This window comes from Corylus avellana, chromosome ca4 (assembly GCF_901000735.1).
Source record: "Corylus avellana chromosome ca4, CavTom2PMs-1.0".
Taxonomy (NCBI): domain Eukaryota; kingdom Viridiplantae; phylum Streptophyta; class Magnoliopsida; order Fagales; family Betulaceae; genus Corylus; species Corylus avellana.
Genome location: NC_081544.1, coordinates 824,105 through 843,446, shown reverse-complemented (window position 1 = coordinate 843,446; position 19,342 = coordinate 824,105). Strand labels below are relative to the sequence as shown.

General features: G+C 33.3%; 2 protein-coding genes and 1 long non-coding RNA gene across 4 annotated transcripts; 2 read left to right on the top strand and 1 right to left on the bottom strand.

Annotated features, from left to right (window-relative positions):
• Nucleotides 1–3,824: 3,824 nt before the first annotated feature.
• LOC132177161 (disease resistance protein RPS2-like) lies at nucleotides 3,825–6,637 on the top strand. The gene is made up of 2 exons (XM_059589399.1): nucleotides 3,825–6,512; nucleotides 6,605–6,637. The coding sequence occupies exons 1-2, from the start codon at nucleotides 3,825–3,827 to the stop codon at nucleotides 6,635–6,637; spliced, it is 2,721 nt and encodes a 906-aa protein (XP_059445382.1).
• Nucleotides 6,638–6,689: 52 nt separating this feature from the next.
• Nucleotides 6,690–7,949, top strand: LOC132179673 (uncharacterized). The gene is made up of 2 exons (XR_009439949.1): nucleotides 6,690–6,761; nucleotides 7,615–7,949. It is a non-coding gene; the product is annotated as an uncharacterized LOC132179673 (long non-coding RNA).
• Nucleotides 7,950–11,097: 3,148 nt separating this feature from the next.
• On the bottom strand, nucleotides 11,098–17,524 carry LOC132179644 (protein FAR1-RELATED SEQUENCE 11). Of its 2 annotated transcripts, none has more exons than XM_059592398.1 (4): nucleotides 17,442–17,524; nucleotides 15,228–16,248; nucleotides 14,113–14,556; nucleotides 11,098–12,282 (listed from the first exon to the last, which is right to left on the bottom strand). In XM_059592398.1, exons 2-4 carry the CDS (start codon nucleotides 16,203–16,205, stop codon nucleotides 11,665–11,667), a joined length of 2,040 nt encoding a protein of 679 aa, XP_059448381.1. In that variant the 5' UTR covers nucleotides 16,206–16,248; nucleotides 17,442–17,524; the 3' UTR covers nucleotides 11,098–11,664. The 2 variants fall into 2 exon arrangements, with proteins under 2 accessions (XP_059448381.1, XP_059448382.1); XM_059592399.1 differs by having other exon boundaries at nucleotides 14,305–14,556.
• Nucleotides 17,525–19,342: the final 1,818 nt, after the last annotated feature.

Genomic DNA, 19,342 nt, shown 5'->3' with positions numbered 1-19,342 from the left:
GAATTGTTTTATTTTGTATTCATCAAAACAATGATTTTGCCCACTTTGCTCGGTATATTTTTTGGAATGTTCAGAATTATATGAATTTTATTTATATTGAAATATAATAAGCGTCACGCTAGCAATATCGGAGATTCATGCTAATTTTCTATTAATGTTTTGATAATCAAAATTTAGGTTTTCTTGCTAGTTTTTATGTTAATATACTTATTTAATTTTCAACTACTCTTACGAGAACAAAGATTTTTACATGTTTTAATTTATATTGTTCGCGAAAATTTTTGGTTGAGTTGTTTTTCATTTGAATGTTTTATGGGATTTTTTTTGTTTGTTTGATTGTATGGTTTACTAAACATATTTTGGAAGTAATTTTTCTGCTTTTTTTTTTGAAGGAAAATTTTCTGCTTTTAAAAGCAAAACAAAGCCAAATTTTATTTGATTGTTGTACAAAAAATGCATTGAACTAAATGTGAGAGGATTTATTTGGTTGTATTAAATGTTGAGAGAAATATTTGGTTTTATTTTGTATTTAAATTATACCTGTGGGAAAAAAAAATTTAACATGTTTTTAATTTATATGAATTAAAATAAAATTAAGTGTCCTGTATTTTAATTCATTTGAATATTTTATGGTTTTTTGTTTTTGTTGTTGTTTTTTTTTTGTGTGAGAGAGAGAGATAATCTTCAGGTGTTGTTTAAAAGAAAACAAAAGTTTATTTGATTGTTGTCTAGAAATAGCAACATTTTTTTTTTGGGAAACACCAAATATGTGGTAATTAAGCAATAAACCTAATGTGAGATGCTTTATTTGATTGCATTAAATGTTGAATGAAAGATTTTGTTTTATTTTGTATTGAAAAAAAAAAAAAAAAACAGTAATTTTTTGAATGTTTAGAAGTATATATGTTTTATTTTTTGAACATTTTGAACTTCATTCATCATCAACAAACTTATCTAGAGCGTAGAAACTCTAAACAAAACAAAATCGTTACGCTCTAAGTACTAAGAGCACGAAATAATATGAATTACAACATCATCGATTTCTTCCGGGATTTCGTCAATCCATGTTTTATTTGTATTGAAATATATATAATAGGTATCACACAACAATAATATTATATATTCTAATTTTCTATTCATACTTTGATAATTAGAATCCAGTTTTTATTTTCTATATATTTTATGAATACTTATTTTAATTTTAATATAGTCATAGGAGGACAAAGATTTTAACATATCTTAGTTTATATGGATTAAACTAAAATCAATGGTCTTATGTTTTAATTCATTTGATTTTTTTTTTTTTTTAGTTTGTGCGATTTACTCAGATTTTTAAGCTTTTTTAGAATTGTTTTTTCTACTTGTGAAAGCAAAAGAGGGAAAATTTTATTTAATTGTTGTGCAAAAAAAGAATAGAAACTCTTTCGAAAGACAAAAGAGATAACTTAACAATGAACCAGATGTGAAATGATTTTTTCAATTGAGTTAAATGTTAAGTGGAAGATTTTTTTATTTTTATTTTGTATTCATAAAAAAAAAAAGAAAAAAAAAAAAGAAAAAAAAAAAAAGAAAAAAGAAAAAAGGATTTTGTTCATACTTACTAATTTTTTATTAATGCTTTAATAACTCGAATCCATGTTTTCTTCTTGCTATATGTTTTTTTTATACTTTTCATTTCAAACTATGGGAACAAATATTTTAACATATTTTAATTTATATGTTTTAATTTAATTTAACATGTTCAATAACGTATAACCTTTAGTAAGACTTTTTATTTAAAAAGACGTGATAAATTTTTTTACATGCATTTTTTTAACCTATAATAAATAAAAATGTGTTTGAGTTTTGAAATTAAATTATAATGAAGAATCCCACGCATAGCGCGGGTTATGTGCTAGTCATTATCATTATCATATATTCATATAAAAGCCGAGTTTTGACGTAGAGAGTGCTTAGAATTGCGACAAGTGTCCATTTTTTTTAATATCTTAACTCTTTTTTTTTTCTTGGTCTTAACTCTCTCTCCCTCCCTCTATCTCCACTTAAATGTCTTAAATCCCTCTCCCATGATTTATGTTTCAACCGGGTTTTTTTTTTTTTTCCTCTCCCATAACCCAACGGGCCAACGCACTCTCACTCTTCCATAATTTTATGGCTGAAACAGTTTTTTGTCTCTCCCTCTACTTAAACGCGCATCTCTCATAATTTTAAATTTTTGTCCGAACCGTTTGGGTTTGCAAATATGGTTTAATTAAATTTATGTCTAAACCATTTTCCTTTTAATGGGGGAGAGATAAACCTCAACAAGTGTGGTTTAATATGGTTTAATACTACGTTCCTTGCAACATTCAAAACTCTTTTTTTTTGCATGCCTCCTACCTTTTACAAGTTACAACATCCAGATCACACTTTCCTTGTATTTGTCGTTTAGTGCCTTTCAACATCTAAATCTCTCTACTTCAGGTTAGTGTGTTTTTGTTTGACTTCTATTTTGTAATTGAGTATTATTTGTATTCACAACCCTCTGCCAAAAAAAATGCGATTGTTTATATACTGTATTTGCATGTTCATTTCTTTTCTTCGAGCATGTATGTGTGTATGTTTATTTGACTTTTGAGTTTTTGTATTGTTAATCTGGATTAACGATTTAACTGTATTTTCTTTTTGTCAGTTTTGTCTTTCAGTGCCTTGCCACATCCAAAATTCATTTTACTAAGTGAACAATCCTGCTCTCTCAGTTTTACTACCATTCTTCAGGTTAGTGTGTTTTCATTTTACTTTTAGTTTGTTATTGAGTATTATTTGTATTTAAGAATCAACATTCCTTAAAAGACATTGCTGTTTATAAATACAGCAATAAAAAATTTTAAAAATCATGAATTTTATTTATATGGTTTCTTTACTTTATCTTGTATCATTACTTTATTAAAAGATTTGCTGGTTCAATTTTTTTTTTAATTAAAATTGCATTTTCAGAGTTAAGATAATATATTTTTTAAAATAATATATTACTGTGCTAATGGAAAATTATAATGTGTTTTTATATTCCAATGTTATTTTCTAAATTCAAGTGAACTTGAATACGGACATTTGTGGCTTCAAGTGAACTTGCTCGCTCTAAAGCAGGCCTATCAAAATTAATTCAATTATGACCACACAACCTAGATCTACTAGAGCAATGAAATATATCTCTAACATGTTCTTACTAAAAAAGGAAAGAAAATATACTATTGCTTTTATTAAAATAGATTAATTTTGCATGATGACATGATGTCAAACTCACATTCTGACATATTGGCATAATATTCTTCTAAAGTTGAGCCTTACTGATGTATAGGCCAACTCGACATGAAATGCATGTGCTTGATCCACCTATAAATCAACAGGAAAACAGGTCTGTAAATTAGTACCATTTTATATTGCATACAGTAATAAAATAATAAATTATCACTGGAAATACTCCACCAACAAAACACGTGCTATATTACTAGAATAAAGAATATAAAAGAATAAATTAAAATAAAAGGCAGAAGCCCGGATAAATCTTCATTGATTGAAAAAAATTGAGTCCCATGTTTAAAATCCTTTTATGGAGATTGTGAAAATTTTTGTTTTGATTTTGTAATTCTGTGTGAGTTCGGCTACTAACATGACTCTGGAATCTAGTTAGCATCTTTTACTACCCGTACCCCTATTTTACCTAAATTAAATATTGGTTCTCTACACTGATAACTCATTCTTCATTTTGCTTTTTATTTGGAGCTTTTGTCAATGTTTTTTTTTTTAAAAAAAAAAAAAAACTTATTTCTTGTTGTAGCACAGATATGGCAGAAGCACTGCTTGCAGTAGTAGGTGCTCCAGTAGCCGCTGAGGTGTACAAAGATGGGAGAAGCATTCTTAATCGCATCAGGCGCCGAATGGATTTATGGAACGATCTGGAACATAACTATAAAAGGTTAAAAGAGGAAGCAGGGAAGCTGTCTGCTAGGAGGAATGATATAGAGAATGAAGCAAACAGATACAAGACAAAACAGTTCACTGAAGAATGCAAAGATTGGATTTCTAGGGTCAAAGATCGTGAAAATGAGGTGCAAGAACTTGAAACCAAATACAATAACAAGTACACAAAACGAAAGGCGGGAGTACTCAAACCTTTTGCTACGAAACGTATAAATTTAAGCAAATGCATGGAAGAGAAGTGCGTGGAACTACAACAACTTTGGTCAAAAGGAGAACCATTGGTTGAAAGAGTACCATTGGTTGAAAAACCACCCGAGCGTGTGACACATGCACCCGAAACAAAATGCAAGCCATCTTCACTCCATCGGGCTGTCGAAGAAATACTAAGGCACCTAAAAGATCCGAATGTAAGAAAAGTTGGACTTTGGGGAATGGCAGGAGTCGGAAAAACAGCAATAATGGAGACGGTGAATAATAATGCTCACGATTTTGAAATTGTGATTTTGTTAACTGTATCAAAGGATTGGAGCATAAAGAAGTTGCAACAAGAAATTACTCAACGACTCAAATTGAATGTAGAAGGCATCGATGACCCTGTTGAAATTGCTCATCGAATATCTGTAGAGTTGGAAGGCAAAAAGTACCTACTTCTTTTGGATGAAGTTTGGAATGTGTTTAAACTACGTGATATAGGCATCCAGGAGAACCAAAAGGATAGTAAGGTGGTATTGGCAACTAGAAATTATAACATTTGTGCAAAAATGAATACTGATGACGAAGTTCATGCACAACTGTTGTCTGAAAATGATGCATATCTGATGTTCCTGGAAGAATTTGTATGTCGAAATGTAGATCTTTCGAGTATTGAACAAACAGTCAAATTAGTTGTTAGAGAGTGTGCTGGTTTGCCACTGTTAATAAAAACGGTAGCGGGAACCTTTAAAAGTATGAAGGATAATTCTGCATTGTGGGGGGAGGGGCTACGCAATCTGCGGAGATGGCCGAATGCCGGAGTCCAAGGCATGGATGAATTGATTGAGGTCTTAAAGTTCAGTTATGATGAATTAGGTGATGACGATACAAAGGTTTGCTTTCTGTACAGTGCATTATATGCTGAAAATTGTAAAATATATGAAGATCATTTGTTGGAATGTTGGAAAGCTGAAGATTTCATAAGTGAACGTGAGAAAGGGCGGGGAATATTGCGAGAACTTACCAACCGGTCCTTGCTAGAGGGGAGTGATAGGATAAATTTCGTAAAGATGCACAAAGTGCTGCGGAATATGGCCCTTCAAATTTCTTCTAGAAGCAATAATTTGAAACTTTTTGTCAGAATCCCTGATAAGCAGCGACAACCCCCCAAGGACATAGAATGTCAACATGTAGAAAGAATCTCTTTGATGAATAATGAATTGGGCCGTTTACCAGAAATGAAAAATTGCAGTAACCTTTCAACATTGTTCTTACAGAAAAATCTTTCCCTAAAAGTAATTCATGAGTCATTCTTTGAAATCATGAAAAACTTGCGAGTTCTAGACTTACATGACACTCGAATTGAATTATTACCATCATCGATATCTCGCTTGACGCGCCTTAGAGCGCTTTATCTGAATTCTTGCCTCCTGTTAAGGGAACTCCCGATTTGCATAGAAAAACTTACATGTCTTGAGATACTTGATATTCGAGGTACTATGATTAATAAGTTACCAATTCAGATTAGAAGTTTGAAAAAGTTGAAGTGTTTACGTATATCATTCTCAAATGTTGGCAGGGGACAGTCAAGCGATGTGGAATTTGGTGAAGATGTCTTATCAAGCCTTGACTTATTGGAAGAACTTAGAATCAATGGACATAAGGATATTCTGGAATTGGAGAATGTTGTAAAGCCTATTACTCAGAAGGTGGCTTCCTTGAACGACTTCACTTCACTTTCAATTTTCCCTCTATCGAAGAAAAATGATCACTTCACATTCCAATTTTCTGTTGGTGGCCACTACTCAACCATATATCAAATCCTGGAATATTTTGAATATCATCAAATCAGGACGTATTTGAAGTTTGTAAATGGTGAAGGTGCACCTCCTGCAATTTCAGAGGTTCTTGCAGAAACTGATGCATTTGAATTGATAGGCCACATGGGGGCTAAAAATCTATCAGATTTTGATATCAAGAGTATCAACAAGATGCGAGGTTGCTTGATTGAAGGATGCAATGAAATTGAAACTATTGTTGATGGTGATAGTTTACAAGAAAGTGCATTGGAAGGCTTAGAAGTGATGTGCATATATAATGTCCCAAAATTAGCAAGCATTTGGGAAGGACCTGTTCATGCTGGAAGCCTAGCACGACTAAAAACTCTGATTTTACGCAAATGTTGGAGTTTAAAGACGATCTTTTCCAATGGTATGATTGCTCAACTCTCTGAACTGCAAAATTTAAAAGTTGAAGAGTGTCTTGAAATTGAAGAGATAATTATGGAATCTGAAAACATGGGGTTGGAACCTGTTGTGCTTCCAAGTTTGAAGACACTAGAACTTCTTAATCTTCCAAAAGTAAGAAGCATCTGGATTAATGACTCAATAACGTGGTCATTGAAGATTATTGTGATATCTATGTGCCCATTATTGACAAAATTGCCCCTCAGCAACGAGAATACAATCAATTTGGAACGTATTGAAGTCCAACAATCATGGTGGAATGCATTGGGATGGCAACAAGAAGCCATTAAAGAAAAGCTACAATCTATATGCCGCTTCAACTAGTGGTTTTCATTTTATCCTTCTCGACAGCCCTTCATGTGTGTAAGTTGGTGGTAGGAATGTCATTGAAGGTCCTCATGTTATTTTCTTTCAAGGTGTATTACATGCCTATTATCTTGACATGTGTAATTGTGTTTGAAACCTGAATTTGTGAGTTTTCATGATTGTCACAATCTTTGATCATTGGCGCTAATAGTTGTCCCAAATATTTAATGATAAATTTTTGTATGTTTCCGTACCCTAGTTAAGACAGCAATTTAGCTTAAATTAAATGAGCTTTGTATAGCCAAACCTACCTTTTCAAGTGCTTTCAATTTCAATATGCTACTTGGGAAAGCCCGAATCTTGTTTGGCTTAGGACTACCTTTTTTTTTTTCCATTACATTTTCATCTTGCTTGATATGTCATAGATATTATGGTTTAAATGTATGTTGTTTGAAGGTTTAGGTGAGCAGAAAAATTACCCTCTTGCTTCCATTCTAAAATCTAAGATGAAGGCTATGTTGATTCGATAAATGTGGCTTGTTATTATGTTTGTATGGCATATCATTAAAGAGAATCCAAATTTTCTTTCCTTTTTAGTAACCAAATGGTCTGGCTTTAATTGAAACAATAGTTAGATTATAGCCTCTGCTAATTGAAGTTTATTTTCTTGTTCTAATCAAATTCAGCAACACAGTATACAATAAAATTTTCTGTTAGAAGATGGCCATAAAGCATTCTTTGATACTCACATTGAATTGTAAGTAATGTACAGAAAAGTGTTTTGTAATTGTTTTGAAATTATGAAGTAAACTTCTCATGTTGTTATACTCATTTAATTACTATCTCACACTTGGATTAACCAAATTCTATTTGCTAAGGTGACTCATTAAATCTTATTAACATTTTTCAGATGATACAGAAGATCAGGATCCTTCTAGCTAGACAGCCTTGGAGGATTTGGAGTCTTTTGGTGCGTGTTCGTGAGAATTTGCTAAGTTGTCTCAGTATTTTAGTTTATGGAGCAGTGGACATGTTTATGTTTTTGATTTACTTAAATTGTTGTTTTTGGAGACCTTCCGTTTCACAGGGGATTTTAGAATTTGTTGGAATTGCTATTGTGGTCTTTTATCCTAAGGAGTTCTTGTTATTATTGTACTTCATGTTTGGTTTTTTATGGTATGTGGACACCGATAATATGTGAACTTTTGACATTGTGTTGATGAATTTTTAGTTGCTTTGGTTGTATTGTTTCAATTTTCAGATTTTATTAGAGTTTGTTGCAGTGACAGATGTTATCATGCCGTTTTGGGATGTTGAGCGTGACACTATACCTACTTTTGGCTAACGTCGAGTTTAATTTGTCGAGTAATGGCGGTAATGCTAAATGTCACCTTATATTCTCTTTATGTCTCTAAAATTGATGTAGCTTTTAAGACATGTATATATTTATTTATGTTTACCGAGGAATCTATCAATGAAATGTGATTAGGTGACGATCTTGTTGCAAAGCCAGAAATGGATAAAAAATATTACATGCATAATTATCAAATAGCCCTCTCCAGCAACTAAAAAGTGAATAGCTTAAATAGGAAATACAAATGTGATTAATTCCCACGAATTCAACGGAACAAATAAGCACCATGAAATCATCATGTGCAACAAAATATCAAGTCATGTTTCCTACAACAACAGTTTCTTTATGTTATTTGCACCAGCAACAGTTCATGGATGAGTGCTCTTGGAGTAATCCTCAAACTTCTGTTTACCATGAAGATGTTGATCTCTCACTTCCCCATTAACTTTGTACAAGGTTGTTCTCTTCAGCAGTTTCCTTCCTAAAAGCTTGTAGTCTTTCCTTCAATTTCTTACTCTGCTCAAAGTTTGCTTTCTGCTTCAGAGATTTCTGTCAAAAGAAATTGAAGATCTTGTTATGGGAATAATAAAATAAAGATCCCAACCAGAGAAAAACCAAGACCCATATAATGAAAACTCACCTCCTCCCTGAAACAACGATCAAGCTTTATTTTGAGATCTGTACATTCACCAAAGAATTTTCCAATGGGATGGTCTATATGACACTTCTGGAACTCCTCAATAATCTACACAAAATCAGATAGAACAATCATACCAACATCTATCCACTTATTCACCATCTTCCAACATTTGATTTGAAGAAAAAAAAAAAGAAGAAAGAATGAAATACTTCCAATGAACTGGACATAAGAATCAAAATTATGACATGGACATTTATAGTTTGTGAAGCAAAACACAATTCACTTTACATCGATTGCCATAAAACTATTCCAACTTCTCTTGCAAATAGATGATAGGAGGGTTACCATGTCAAAATCACCTTTCCTCTTACTTATTGCTACTCAATCTAGACATATCCCAACTACTCGGATTTAGCTCAAAATCCTAGGACCATATATCTCATAATAAGAACCAAGCAAATGAATATATAAAGCTATCCATTTAAAGTTAACCCCACAAAATAAAAAGATGAGATTTATAAGCCTAAGGAAATTGTGGATAGTAAATCATGAATAAAGCTAGAAGATGAAGATGGACTCACTTCGGCGCACATCGGGTGCTTGTGTAGTGTTAAAGGAGGATGCATTTTCCTTTCTTTCTTATTTCTTTTCTATTTTTTCTAACAAAATCGCTTCAAGTTGTAGCAATCTGCAACAACCACCACCAGCAATGTTTTACCCTACAAATGCAATTTTCCCCAAATGAAAGACAAAGCATGAATCTGAGATTGTGCCTCCAATTGGTTCCTAAGCAAATTAAAGCAAAAGGGATCAAAAAATTAAAAATTAAAGGTCTTTCATTTTTTCACATAACAATATTTGACAATAGAAAGAACCAAATTTACCCCTAAAAGCAACAATCAAAAATCCACACAAATCAAGAAACGGAAAGCTCCATCACTGATCAAAACCCAGCAAGAACACACAAATATATGCAATTAACAATACAAGGAAACAAATATACCTATAGCAACAATAGAAAATCTAGAAATACATGAATCAAGAAATGCAAAGCTCTATCATTCATCGAAATCCAATAAGAACAAACACGCACAAATATAAGCAAAACCCAGATTTTAAAAAAAAAAAAAATGAAAGCAAAAATTCAAATTGACAAAAAAATGGTGGAAAGCAAAATCAAATAATATATAATTAATCACATATTTGACAGCATGTAAATATTTGTACGCATCAAAAACAAAAACAAAAACAAAATTTGCAAGAATTGAACAAAAGCCCAGATGAAAAGAAGGCAATATGTGATTGTCTCAATCAACAAACGCGTGTGTTACGTGTAATTGAACAAAGATTCCACAGTAATCTCGCATCCAATATAATGGTTGTTCGGTACACAAAGAATAAGAAGAATGAAGACCACAGCTAAGATAGGATCGAAACGCACTGTTTAGTTGGTAGGTTTCGTTGCTTCGGGCTCTTCCTCTTCCTGCTTCTCAACTAGACTACATAGAACCAGGACAGCACGCCGGTAGAGACTAAAACTCATCGTTTTGTTCTTTTGTTTTTTGTTTTTTTTTGTTTTAATATAATGTTACCTTTTTTTTTTTTTAAATATATATAATATTACTTAATCGATACTTTTTAACTCTCAAAAGCATTGTCGATAGGATTGTTATCCAACTGAGTATTGAATGTTCATGCTAAGCTCAAGCTAAATTAAATTTATTTTTTGAACGAATTCAAGTTTATTTACAAACTACTCGGTTAACTTATTCATTGTATATATAAAGTAAATGTCATGATTATTTAATTTTTTTCATAAATTTATATTAATTATTAGTTAATTAATTAATGTTAATATTTTATTGTTTAATTTAATTAGATAAATTAACTCATATCTTAAACAATCTAATCTCAAGTCTATATGTTTGTCTTATAGTATATATATCACACATGCATACATACAAACTCATAAACACACATTCACATGTATCTATATGAAGATTCAAGAATCAAAATTACATAATTCAAGCTATTGTAAGATTTTGAAAGAATCACAAAAATACTTACCTCTGGCCATTGTTGTTGCCTAAGTACTTGAATTTAATAATCAAAATTGAACGTGTAAACAATTAATCACCATTTTCCTTTTTCTTGCATTACTTTATTCAAATCCATCTTATGTAATAATAGATTCCCTGCCGGCACCTTAAAGAAGATTAATTTAGGTTTAAATACATCATGAGTTGTTAAGCACATGAAGATTAATTCTGTTATTAAAGTTGCCTTTCTTTTCCCCTCAAGTTACAAATAATGAAAAAGTTAGCCACAACCTACCCTAAAGACAACAAGAAGAAGATAACTAAACAAATGAATGCTGGCACTTTAAGAAAGGAAGGAACTATCTTCAACTCAATCCTTCACTTGCTTCCAAACACACCATTGCCTCTGCAAAAACAATTTTCTTGTATCCTAAGTACCAAAATGAGCTAACCTTTTAAACCACAAACACAACGATATACATACATATAACACAAAAAGTCCTTCCTATATATTTTTGTACATATTGGAAACCTTGTGAAACCGATCCCCCAAAGGATTGGGGATAAAGAACCGTCATGAAACTTACGTGCACGTCCACCTGTTTGGGCATGTGGATCCCATAAAAGCTCCTTCACATTTGGACAACAAAATTGCTGGGGATCCAAATCCATGGACAAGCATTTATAATGATGTCTAAGGAGAACACAACTTTTAAAGAATATTTGCATGCACCAAAACTACCAAAAAAGTGATGCAAATGATGTTAGCCCACAAGCCAGCTCCAAGTCTTCACACGACGGGGCTTTCCTACCAAAAGCTTGCTTTACAAATCTCCTAGACTTGCTTTCTTTGCCCAAAATTGGGGTGTATCCCTCCGTTCAATGAAAATTCAAGACTGTGCTAACTATTTATGGTATGGTCTTGAGTCAAAGGCTCCTATGAATGGAGGAAACATCTCTCATGCCTTGTAATGAAACTGGCTGCTCTCTTATACGAGATAAAAGGATGGAAACTTGCTCGATAGCAATATCTAGCCTCTCCTTGGACTTGGCAGATTCTGTCACCAGGGATGATACCATACTTTGCAAAAACTGAATTCTATCTGCATGATCACTTGGAGCACTCTGAAGGAGCTTTGCAGAGGGTGTGCTGATCCGGCGCCAACGGATGGGTAGATACCTATCTGGGATTTGAAAGCAATTCCCTGTTGAAAGAACTCGAAGGGCATGCCGACAGAGAATTCCAGAGAACTCAAAGTGACGGCAGCTGCAACTTATGATGCCATCCCGAGGATCCCAATACACTTTACGACCTCCCTCGACTTTCATGTGGTGTCTCACAAGAAAATCATCATCCATCTGAAAAGATGCATAGTGGGCAGCCAGAACAAGTTGTTCCTGTAGCTTAGAGAAGGCAAAAGGAGTGAGCATCAAGGCAGCATGGGATTCCATGGGGGCCCCAGTTTTCAGGCAAATATTTTGGAGATTCTGTTGCATTGTTTGTTGTTCTCCAGCTTGATCTTTAAAATCCACAGCAACTGCTACCTGCTAGTGCAAATTTACATTAATAAACAGGGAAAACTTCTGCTCAACTCAACTAAGCGTTAATCCCAACCAATTAATCTATACGTAAGGAGGGAAAGGCTTCTCCAACAAACAATTAGAATTATCTAGACAGTTGAGACAGGGTTTTCATCAATCTGTTGAACCAGAATCAAGTTCTAAATTCAATGCATACTGATATCCAATAGCCCCATCAAAAAGGGCAAAAAATTTCCAAAGCATGGAGATCAAATGCTAAAACCAACTTTCCAATAGTAAAATTAATCAAGAAATTTCTACAGCATGCCAAGCTGTTACCAGTAATTAGTTCAGTGTGCTTCATCTTAATCATCTTAAGTCTTTTCATGCTCTCAGAACAGTTAAAAGTTTTAATTTAATACAACAGTCTTCGTATGACTAACATTTCAAGTCAAGGACCAGGCAATGTATAAAATGAAATTTATGACGAACCTATACTCAACAATTTGGGGTGGGACTAGGTTTAAATCACTCGTTAATTTAATTGGTTTTCTTTCTCCAACAAATATAGGCTGCCTGCTAATTGCAAGTTAGTCATTAATATAAAAATAAATGCTTACATTTTTTATTGCAAGTGCTCTACACTCTCTACTATCATGGAACTAGTTATAAAGTCGCAAGTTTTCATTTCATAAATTACCTATCAAAAAAGAGTTTTTCATAAATTACCTATCAAAAAAGAGTTTTTCATAAAGCCACAAAAAATGTGATTAAATGAATGACAGAAAACACTCAAAAACCTCCTTTTGGTTTTGACCTTTTCCAAGATACACGTCAAAAGTATCTCTTTCTCCCTTCTGGGTTTATCCAAAGGAACAAAAAACTTAAAAAAGAAAAAGAAACAAAGGTCAAAGCCCTTTATTGGATTTGAGCCAATGACTTACCATGTATATTTCTCCTTTTTTCCCAGAATTTTCATTTTCATTAATGATTTCCCGTGTATCTCATCAAAAGACAAAATCACCATTTTAACTTGACAATTCCGCTAGTAAAATATTTAGCGAATGACAAGGAGCACTTGCTCTGCAGGCTCTGAAGAGAAAAGGTCATTATGTTTCGGCAACTTCATTTTTGCTGGTTACCCAAAGCATTGATCACAACATGCAGAGACTAACCATTACTGGTTCAATAAAATTTAAGAGCTTACTTTTCTTTTAATATAAGTAATTGAAATATCATGAAAAACATAAGGCCATCCCAGGTACACAAGAACTATACATGAGAAAATACGTAACTACAGGGAGAAAAAAGAACAAGGATACCAGGAGAAATTTAAGAGCTTACTTGCAAACTTGTTTTTTTTTTAATAAGTAATGCAATCTCATTAAAAGAGCTGAGGGGCGCAACCCTAGTACACAGGTACTTAAAAACATTGATAACTCTTCCTTCTTCTTTTGTTGTACTAACTATTTTTCCTAGACTAGGTAATGTTAGAAAAAAGATAAAGGGCCAGAACCTTTTGAACATGAAAAGGCCAGTGTACTGGAAAATCTCCAACCATTTCATCTTTCACCATCCCTTAGGTAAAAGGGGATGTGCAATGGGGCTTGGCCAGATATAATTCATAAAAGCCTACATAGAAGCATAGTCAATTATAGAATCTCCATATGCTAACATTCTCATAATGTTATCAGCATCCCTAATCTTTACGTGAGACTAACTAGAATGTAGAACATTGTTTTGAGCACACACTGTAAGCAATCATGAAATGACAAAATAATACACTCAAAAACCACATCTAAATGATAATATCTTAATCAAATTGAACCCAAATAGCAAAAGAGAATAGCGTACTTGTTCTACAAAATGTGCAAGGCGAGTCTGTGCACTCAAAAATCTTTGAATGAAAGCATTAATTGACTTTGACTGGCCAGTTGTAGTCATTCCCGCAAAGAAATGGCTTCTCAAGAATGGCAATGCCCAAAGTATGCGTAATCCATACAAGTTGGCTATATGCCTGTTAGTGTGCAACCCAAAAGAATTTACCATGTCCCTCCAACCGAGTTCAAAATCATCATTTGACTCCAGATTGTAGAGTCGAAAGAACTCTGCCTTCCACTCATTGTAACGTTCTCCCAGTACAGCATTAAACCAGGATGGAAACTTCGCCACAATCATCCATATGCAAAGTGCATGTTGAGTCATCGGCATTTCCATGGCTATTGCTTCTTTGAGACACAAATTTTGGTCAGTTAAAATTGTTTGTGGAGCCTTCCCATTCATGAACCCCAAGAATGCCTTCCATGTGTACAATACAAAACAGAAACAAACACCAATGTCAATTTGGGAGTTGTGATGCTCTTTGAAAAAGGAAATATATCTGTGCATGTGCAACATATTCATCAAAGTGAAGATATTTTCATCCTAAATAAAATTTCTTCCAATTAGGATGACAGCAAGAACAACCAATAGGCACTAAACAATAACAGGAGGCGCTCATCTGCATTTACCGGGGGGAAGGGGGAAAGAACCCTAAAGTCATAGAAATTGACTACTATAAATCTGAAAGGTACATGCTCAGTGACCATCCTAATTGCGGCCAACATTTTAGTTGTAACATAGATAAAATTAACTCCCAATTACAAATTCCCTCATGTGAAACTCAATCACTTATGCAACATTATCTTATGCAGGGTCTAAACCTAACTGGCCAATCACTTCTGACCACCTACTGCATCAATTACTCCCTGCCTGATTGCCTAAACATCCAGCTTTTAAATTTCAAAGTTTATGTTTCTATCCTTCAACTTGCCTTTTGATTTTGGTTATGCCACATAAGAGAAGCAATTGATTGAGTGGTCCAATTAAAATTTATGTCAGTCACATGTGCAATATAAGGTGACAGATTAGTTGGAAAGCTGGGGAGGGGGGTGGGGGTGGGTAGGGAGACAAAATTACTTTTGCATTACCTTCAATGCCCATGAAAATGACCTTAAATTTTCCTCACGCAAAAGGACGCAGCCAAAGAAGCAAGGCATACCATAATTATTCATTCCAACCCAAATCCCAAGTGGCATGTCAAATGCAGTCAAGCGATGTGTTGTATCAAACACAACTGCATCACCAAAGATCTCATACGACTGGACTGACGAGGCATATGACCAGGCAATGTTCTCTAATCTGTTGTTTGAATCAAGTGTATACTCAAATTTGAAGTTAGAGTCTTTCTCCTTAATGTTTCTGCACATTCTTAATAAATCTATGCCCTCCTCTTCAGGATCTAATTTCCTGAATGATTGGAGTAAATTCCTCACATCCTTTTCAGTGAAAGGCAAATATCCTGGCTCCACACACTTCTCAAGCTCCATAAGTCTCATCATCTGGTGCACAGAAATTCCAGTTTTGGCAAACATAAGGATTCTGCTCTTGTCTGTATCTGATATGGTCCGGTATGCAGGAAGGAAACGAACTTGATTTGGTTCTAAGAGCTCATGATTATGGTGGTTCGCAAAACCTGTGACACGCCATTCAGGTGCTCCTAACTCTGTTGTCTTGCTTATCCGCAAGTACGCTTGGCATCCACACCGGGAGGATTTACGGTTTCTTTGAGGTTTACTTTCATTTGAGTTTTTGATAGGTGTGTTGCCAGCACGGTGGCAAACAAAGTAGCGTCTCGTTAGTCCTTTGCCAACCCCATCCTTTCCCTCTGTACGGTGACGCCGGATTGAGAACCCACATCGCTTTGCAAATTCACTATAAAATTCATAAGCAGCATCATGAGTAGAAAACCTTTGCCCAATATATGGAATTGCATCATTAGTGGTTTCTAGGGAGAGCCTGGTTTCATCAGGTGATTCCTCTGTGCTACTAGTATCGTCCAATGACAAAGATCGTTGATCTGAGGGATCATCATAAACCACCAACATTGGTCCAGCCTCTTCAGACATTATACTTAGTCGTTAACCCACGCAAGGTCAACCTAAGACATGTCTATTAAAAAAACAAAAGAGAAAGAAAAATTCATCAGCCAACCTAGTCCCAATGGATGGAATGATGCATTATAGAACAGAGAAACGAAATAACAAATAGAGCATAAATTTTTTTTTTTTCATTTCCTATCAAATCAAAAGGACATCAGTGCACATGTAAGCATAATAAATGACATCTTGTCTACATGCTGGTCAGCGACAAGCACGAAGGGAAATAATAGAAAAAAATAGTAACAATGATGATGATTCTTCATACTTCAGAAGTCGATGTAAACAATCAATTAAACTATGGCAAAGTCACTACTTTGGTATCATTCTCTTATTTTTCAATGAATTAATTATTTATCAAAACAATTCTATAGGAATCTCCATAGTTGCTCAGAGGAGTTTCTAAATAGTGTTTATGTTGATCATCACATTTCAATCCGCAAATGGTGCTTTGCTTGCAGTTCAGATTTCATTCAAGCTAACCTATATCTGACAGTTAAATACCATAAAACAAACCAATTGTTTGTAATAGAATTCCCATCTTTTAATTTCTGTTCAATCCTATCAAATAATCTAGTTACATTTTCATATTTTCCTCAGCAATACACCAAACCACTTCAAATGCATCATTGTCCGTCCCAAAACTACAAAAACCTTATCATGCTTTTCCTTCCTTCCTCAGAACCACATTACAACACTAGCTTTTTTTTACACATATTGTTTGATAATGAATCATCTCTACCAGATCATGAATGTCTTACAAAGCACAAACAAATTCACTCTTAAATTTTGAGCTAAACTCAATCACATTCACCCAAACCATCAATTACCCGTGTCATGTTTCTCCAAATAACCTCAGAATTTCAAAACTTTCCCAGCTTCTTCTTTCCCTGGTTATGAATGCATTACAAACAACTACATACACACATAAACAGAGACACGTATTACATACTATACACCTCAATTCAATCACATTTTTTACACATTCTGCAAAATTGAGGATAGCCCATTATCAAAAAATGGAAAATCAAAAATGGGCTTTTGTGTTCACTCACAAAAAATCACTCAAAAAACACAATCTTCTTTCATTTTAAGAGCTCCTCTGACTGCACATGTTTCTCCAAAATAGAAATATAGAAATACAATACTTCTATGTATATATATATACACATACATACACAAAGAGATACAGAGAGAGAAGGGTACCATTCATGCCATGGATTCCATGTCAGAAGGATTGGAAAAACCGTGAGTTTTTGAGGACTTGCCCTAAAATGCGCAGGGAGGTGATGGGAGCCATTTATACTTCGTGCGCACTTTACTATCTGACGCCTTCTTTGTATCCAAACAGGTTGTTGTTCGACTTGAGGACTCCATAATGCGCATACCCAAACAACTCCTCTTCATTGTTATTATTATTATTATTTTCTTTTTTAAGGATAGAACTGTCCAAGGAAATGTTTTTCAAGGTTTTTTGTATAATAATACATTAAAAGCTTAATTTAAACTGATTTTTTAATACGATTGGATTAAGGGAATTCCTAATAAGCTTTATATTCTACAAGTGATAGAGATACAAAAAAAATTAAGTTGAAAGTACAAATACGTCGATTTGATAAGAAAAATAGAAGTATGTAAATCACACCTATCCTTACAAAAAAAAATCCGTATATAGTGACACTTGAAACTTGAAAGATTGACGTCTTAAGCTTAAAAAAAAAAAAAAAATCACTATTGATATAGTAACGTTTAAATAGTAACTCTTGGCAAAAGATTCTAAACATAGCGTTTGAATTCAAAAATAGAATCGTTTTTACAGTGAAAACGATACTAAATAATGTCTCTTTAGGTCAAGCGTAACCTCTTAAAACTTGCATGGCACTTTGTTAATAAAAACAATAGAAAGTAATAAATCCATTATATATTAAACAAGTAAATGAGAACAAATAAATATTTTGACTCTAGTTCCTAGATAACAAGGAATAGGTGAGATAAAAAATGATTTATTTTACGGTCAAATTTTGTTATATTGCATCTGACAATGTATATGATGCCACATTATTTAAACGAGGTGTCACATCTAGGGGCGAAATTAGCATTTAGAGTTTGGGGGAGGCAAAATTAAAAATTTAGAGGTAAAAATTTAATTTTTCAAAAATTTTAAGGATTTTTAAAAAAAATTTTGGGGACTCCCCTTGGGAGGCTGCCCTCCAAGGGGTCATGTAGTTTTGTCCTTGGGACTCGCATCATTTAAAATTTTAAATAATATAATAATATATACTATTAAATCTATAAAATTTGACGCAAAGTAAGAATTTTTTTTTATTGAATCCCCTTACATTATGTAGAACAGTAGAAAAACAATCGGACATCTCCTCTTATTTTAAATCTATAGATTAAAGCTTTATTATCTTTAGCTCAAACAGCATAGCTTTAAAGGGAACTAACAAAAGCTTTCTAAACGTGTTTGCATGTTCTTCTTTTTCTTTTTTGACACAGTTTTCTTTTAAAATGGGTTAACTCAATCTATAATAATAACATATATCTCTTGAGTATATGAAAATCATATGTTTTTTTAATAGTAAAAACAAACTTAAAATAAATTTATTAAAAAAGCATGTACATCTCAAATGCTATTAAAAAAAAAAAAGGAAGAAGGGATATATGTCATTTTTATAAATTGAATTAAATGAAGTTCCTCAAAACCCAATTTGAAAAAAAAAAAAAATCTCACCCACTTCCATTTTTTCTCTTGCAAATTCGTCTCGACCATTTTCAACAAAAACAACAAGTCAAATAGAACAAGTTTAAGAGAAACTAATTAATCACAATAATGAAGTTTCCATGAAAACATTTCAGTGCTACAATATATTCGAACAATGATTTTTTTGGAATCATATAACTTGGAGGGTCCATCTCATAAAAACACATAGAATTTTAAGGGACTTCAAGAGTTTTGGGGCTAGTTCCCCCCTAGAAGTGGATGAAGAAGGAAGAAGATAATAATTTTTGTTTGGTGCAAATGCCGTTTTAGAAAAATTATGTTAGTTTCCTTTAAAGCTACGTCATTTGAATTAAAAATAAAGAAATTTTAATCTTAGATAAAT

What these genes read in the sequence shown, in the direction of transcription:
- LOC132179644 (XM_059592398.1), bottom strand. Translation starts at nt 16,205, where the DNA reads ATGTCTGAAGAGGCTGGACCAATGTTGGTGGTTTATGATGATCCCTCA. An exon ending in CATTTTCATGGGCATTGAAG is followed by an intron (nt 14,557 to 15,227) that starts GTAATGCAAAAG and finishes TACACATGGAAG; the next exon opens with GCATTCTTGGGGTTCATGAA. An exon ending in TTGCACATTTTGTAGAACAA is followed by an intron (nt 12,283 to 14,112) that starts GTACGCTATTCT and finishes TTGCACTAGCAG; the next exon opens with GTAGCAGTTGCTGTGGATTT.
- LOC132177161 (XM_059589399.1), top strand. Translation starts at nt 3,825, where the DNA reads ATGGCAGAAGCACTGCTTGCAGTAGTAGGTGCTCCAGTAGCCGCTGAG. An exon ending in AACTTCTTAATCTTCCAAAA is followed by an intron (nt 6,513 to 6,604) that starts GTAAGAAGCATC and finishes ATTGCCCCTCAG; the next exon opens with CAACGAGAATACAATCAATT.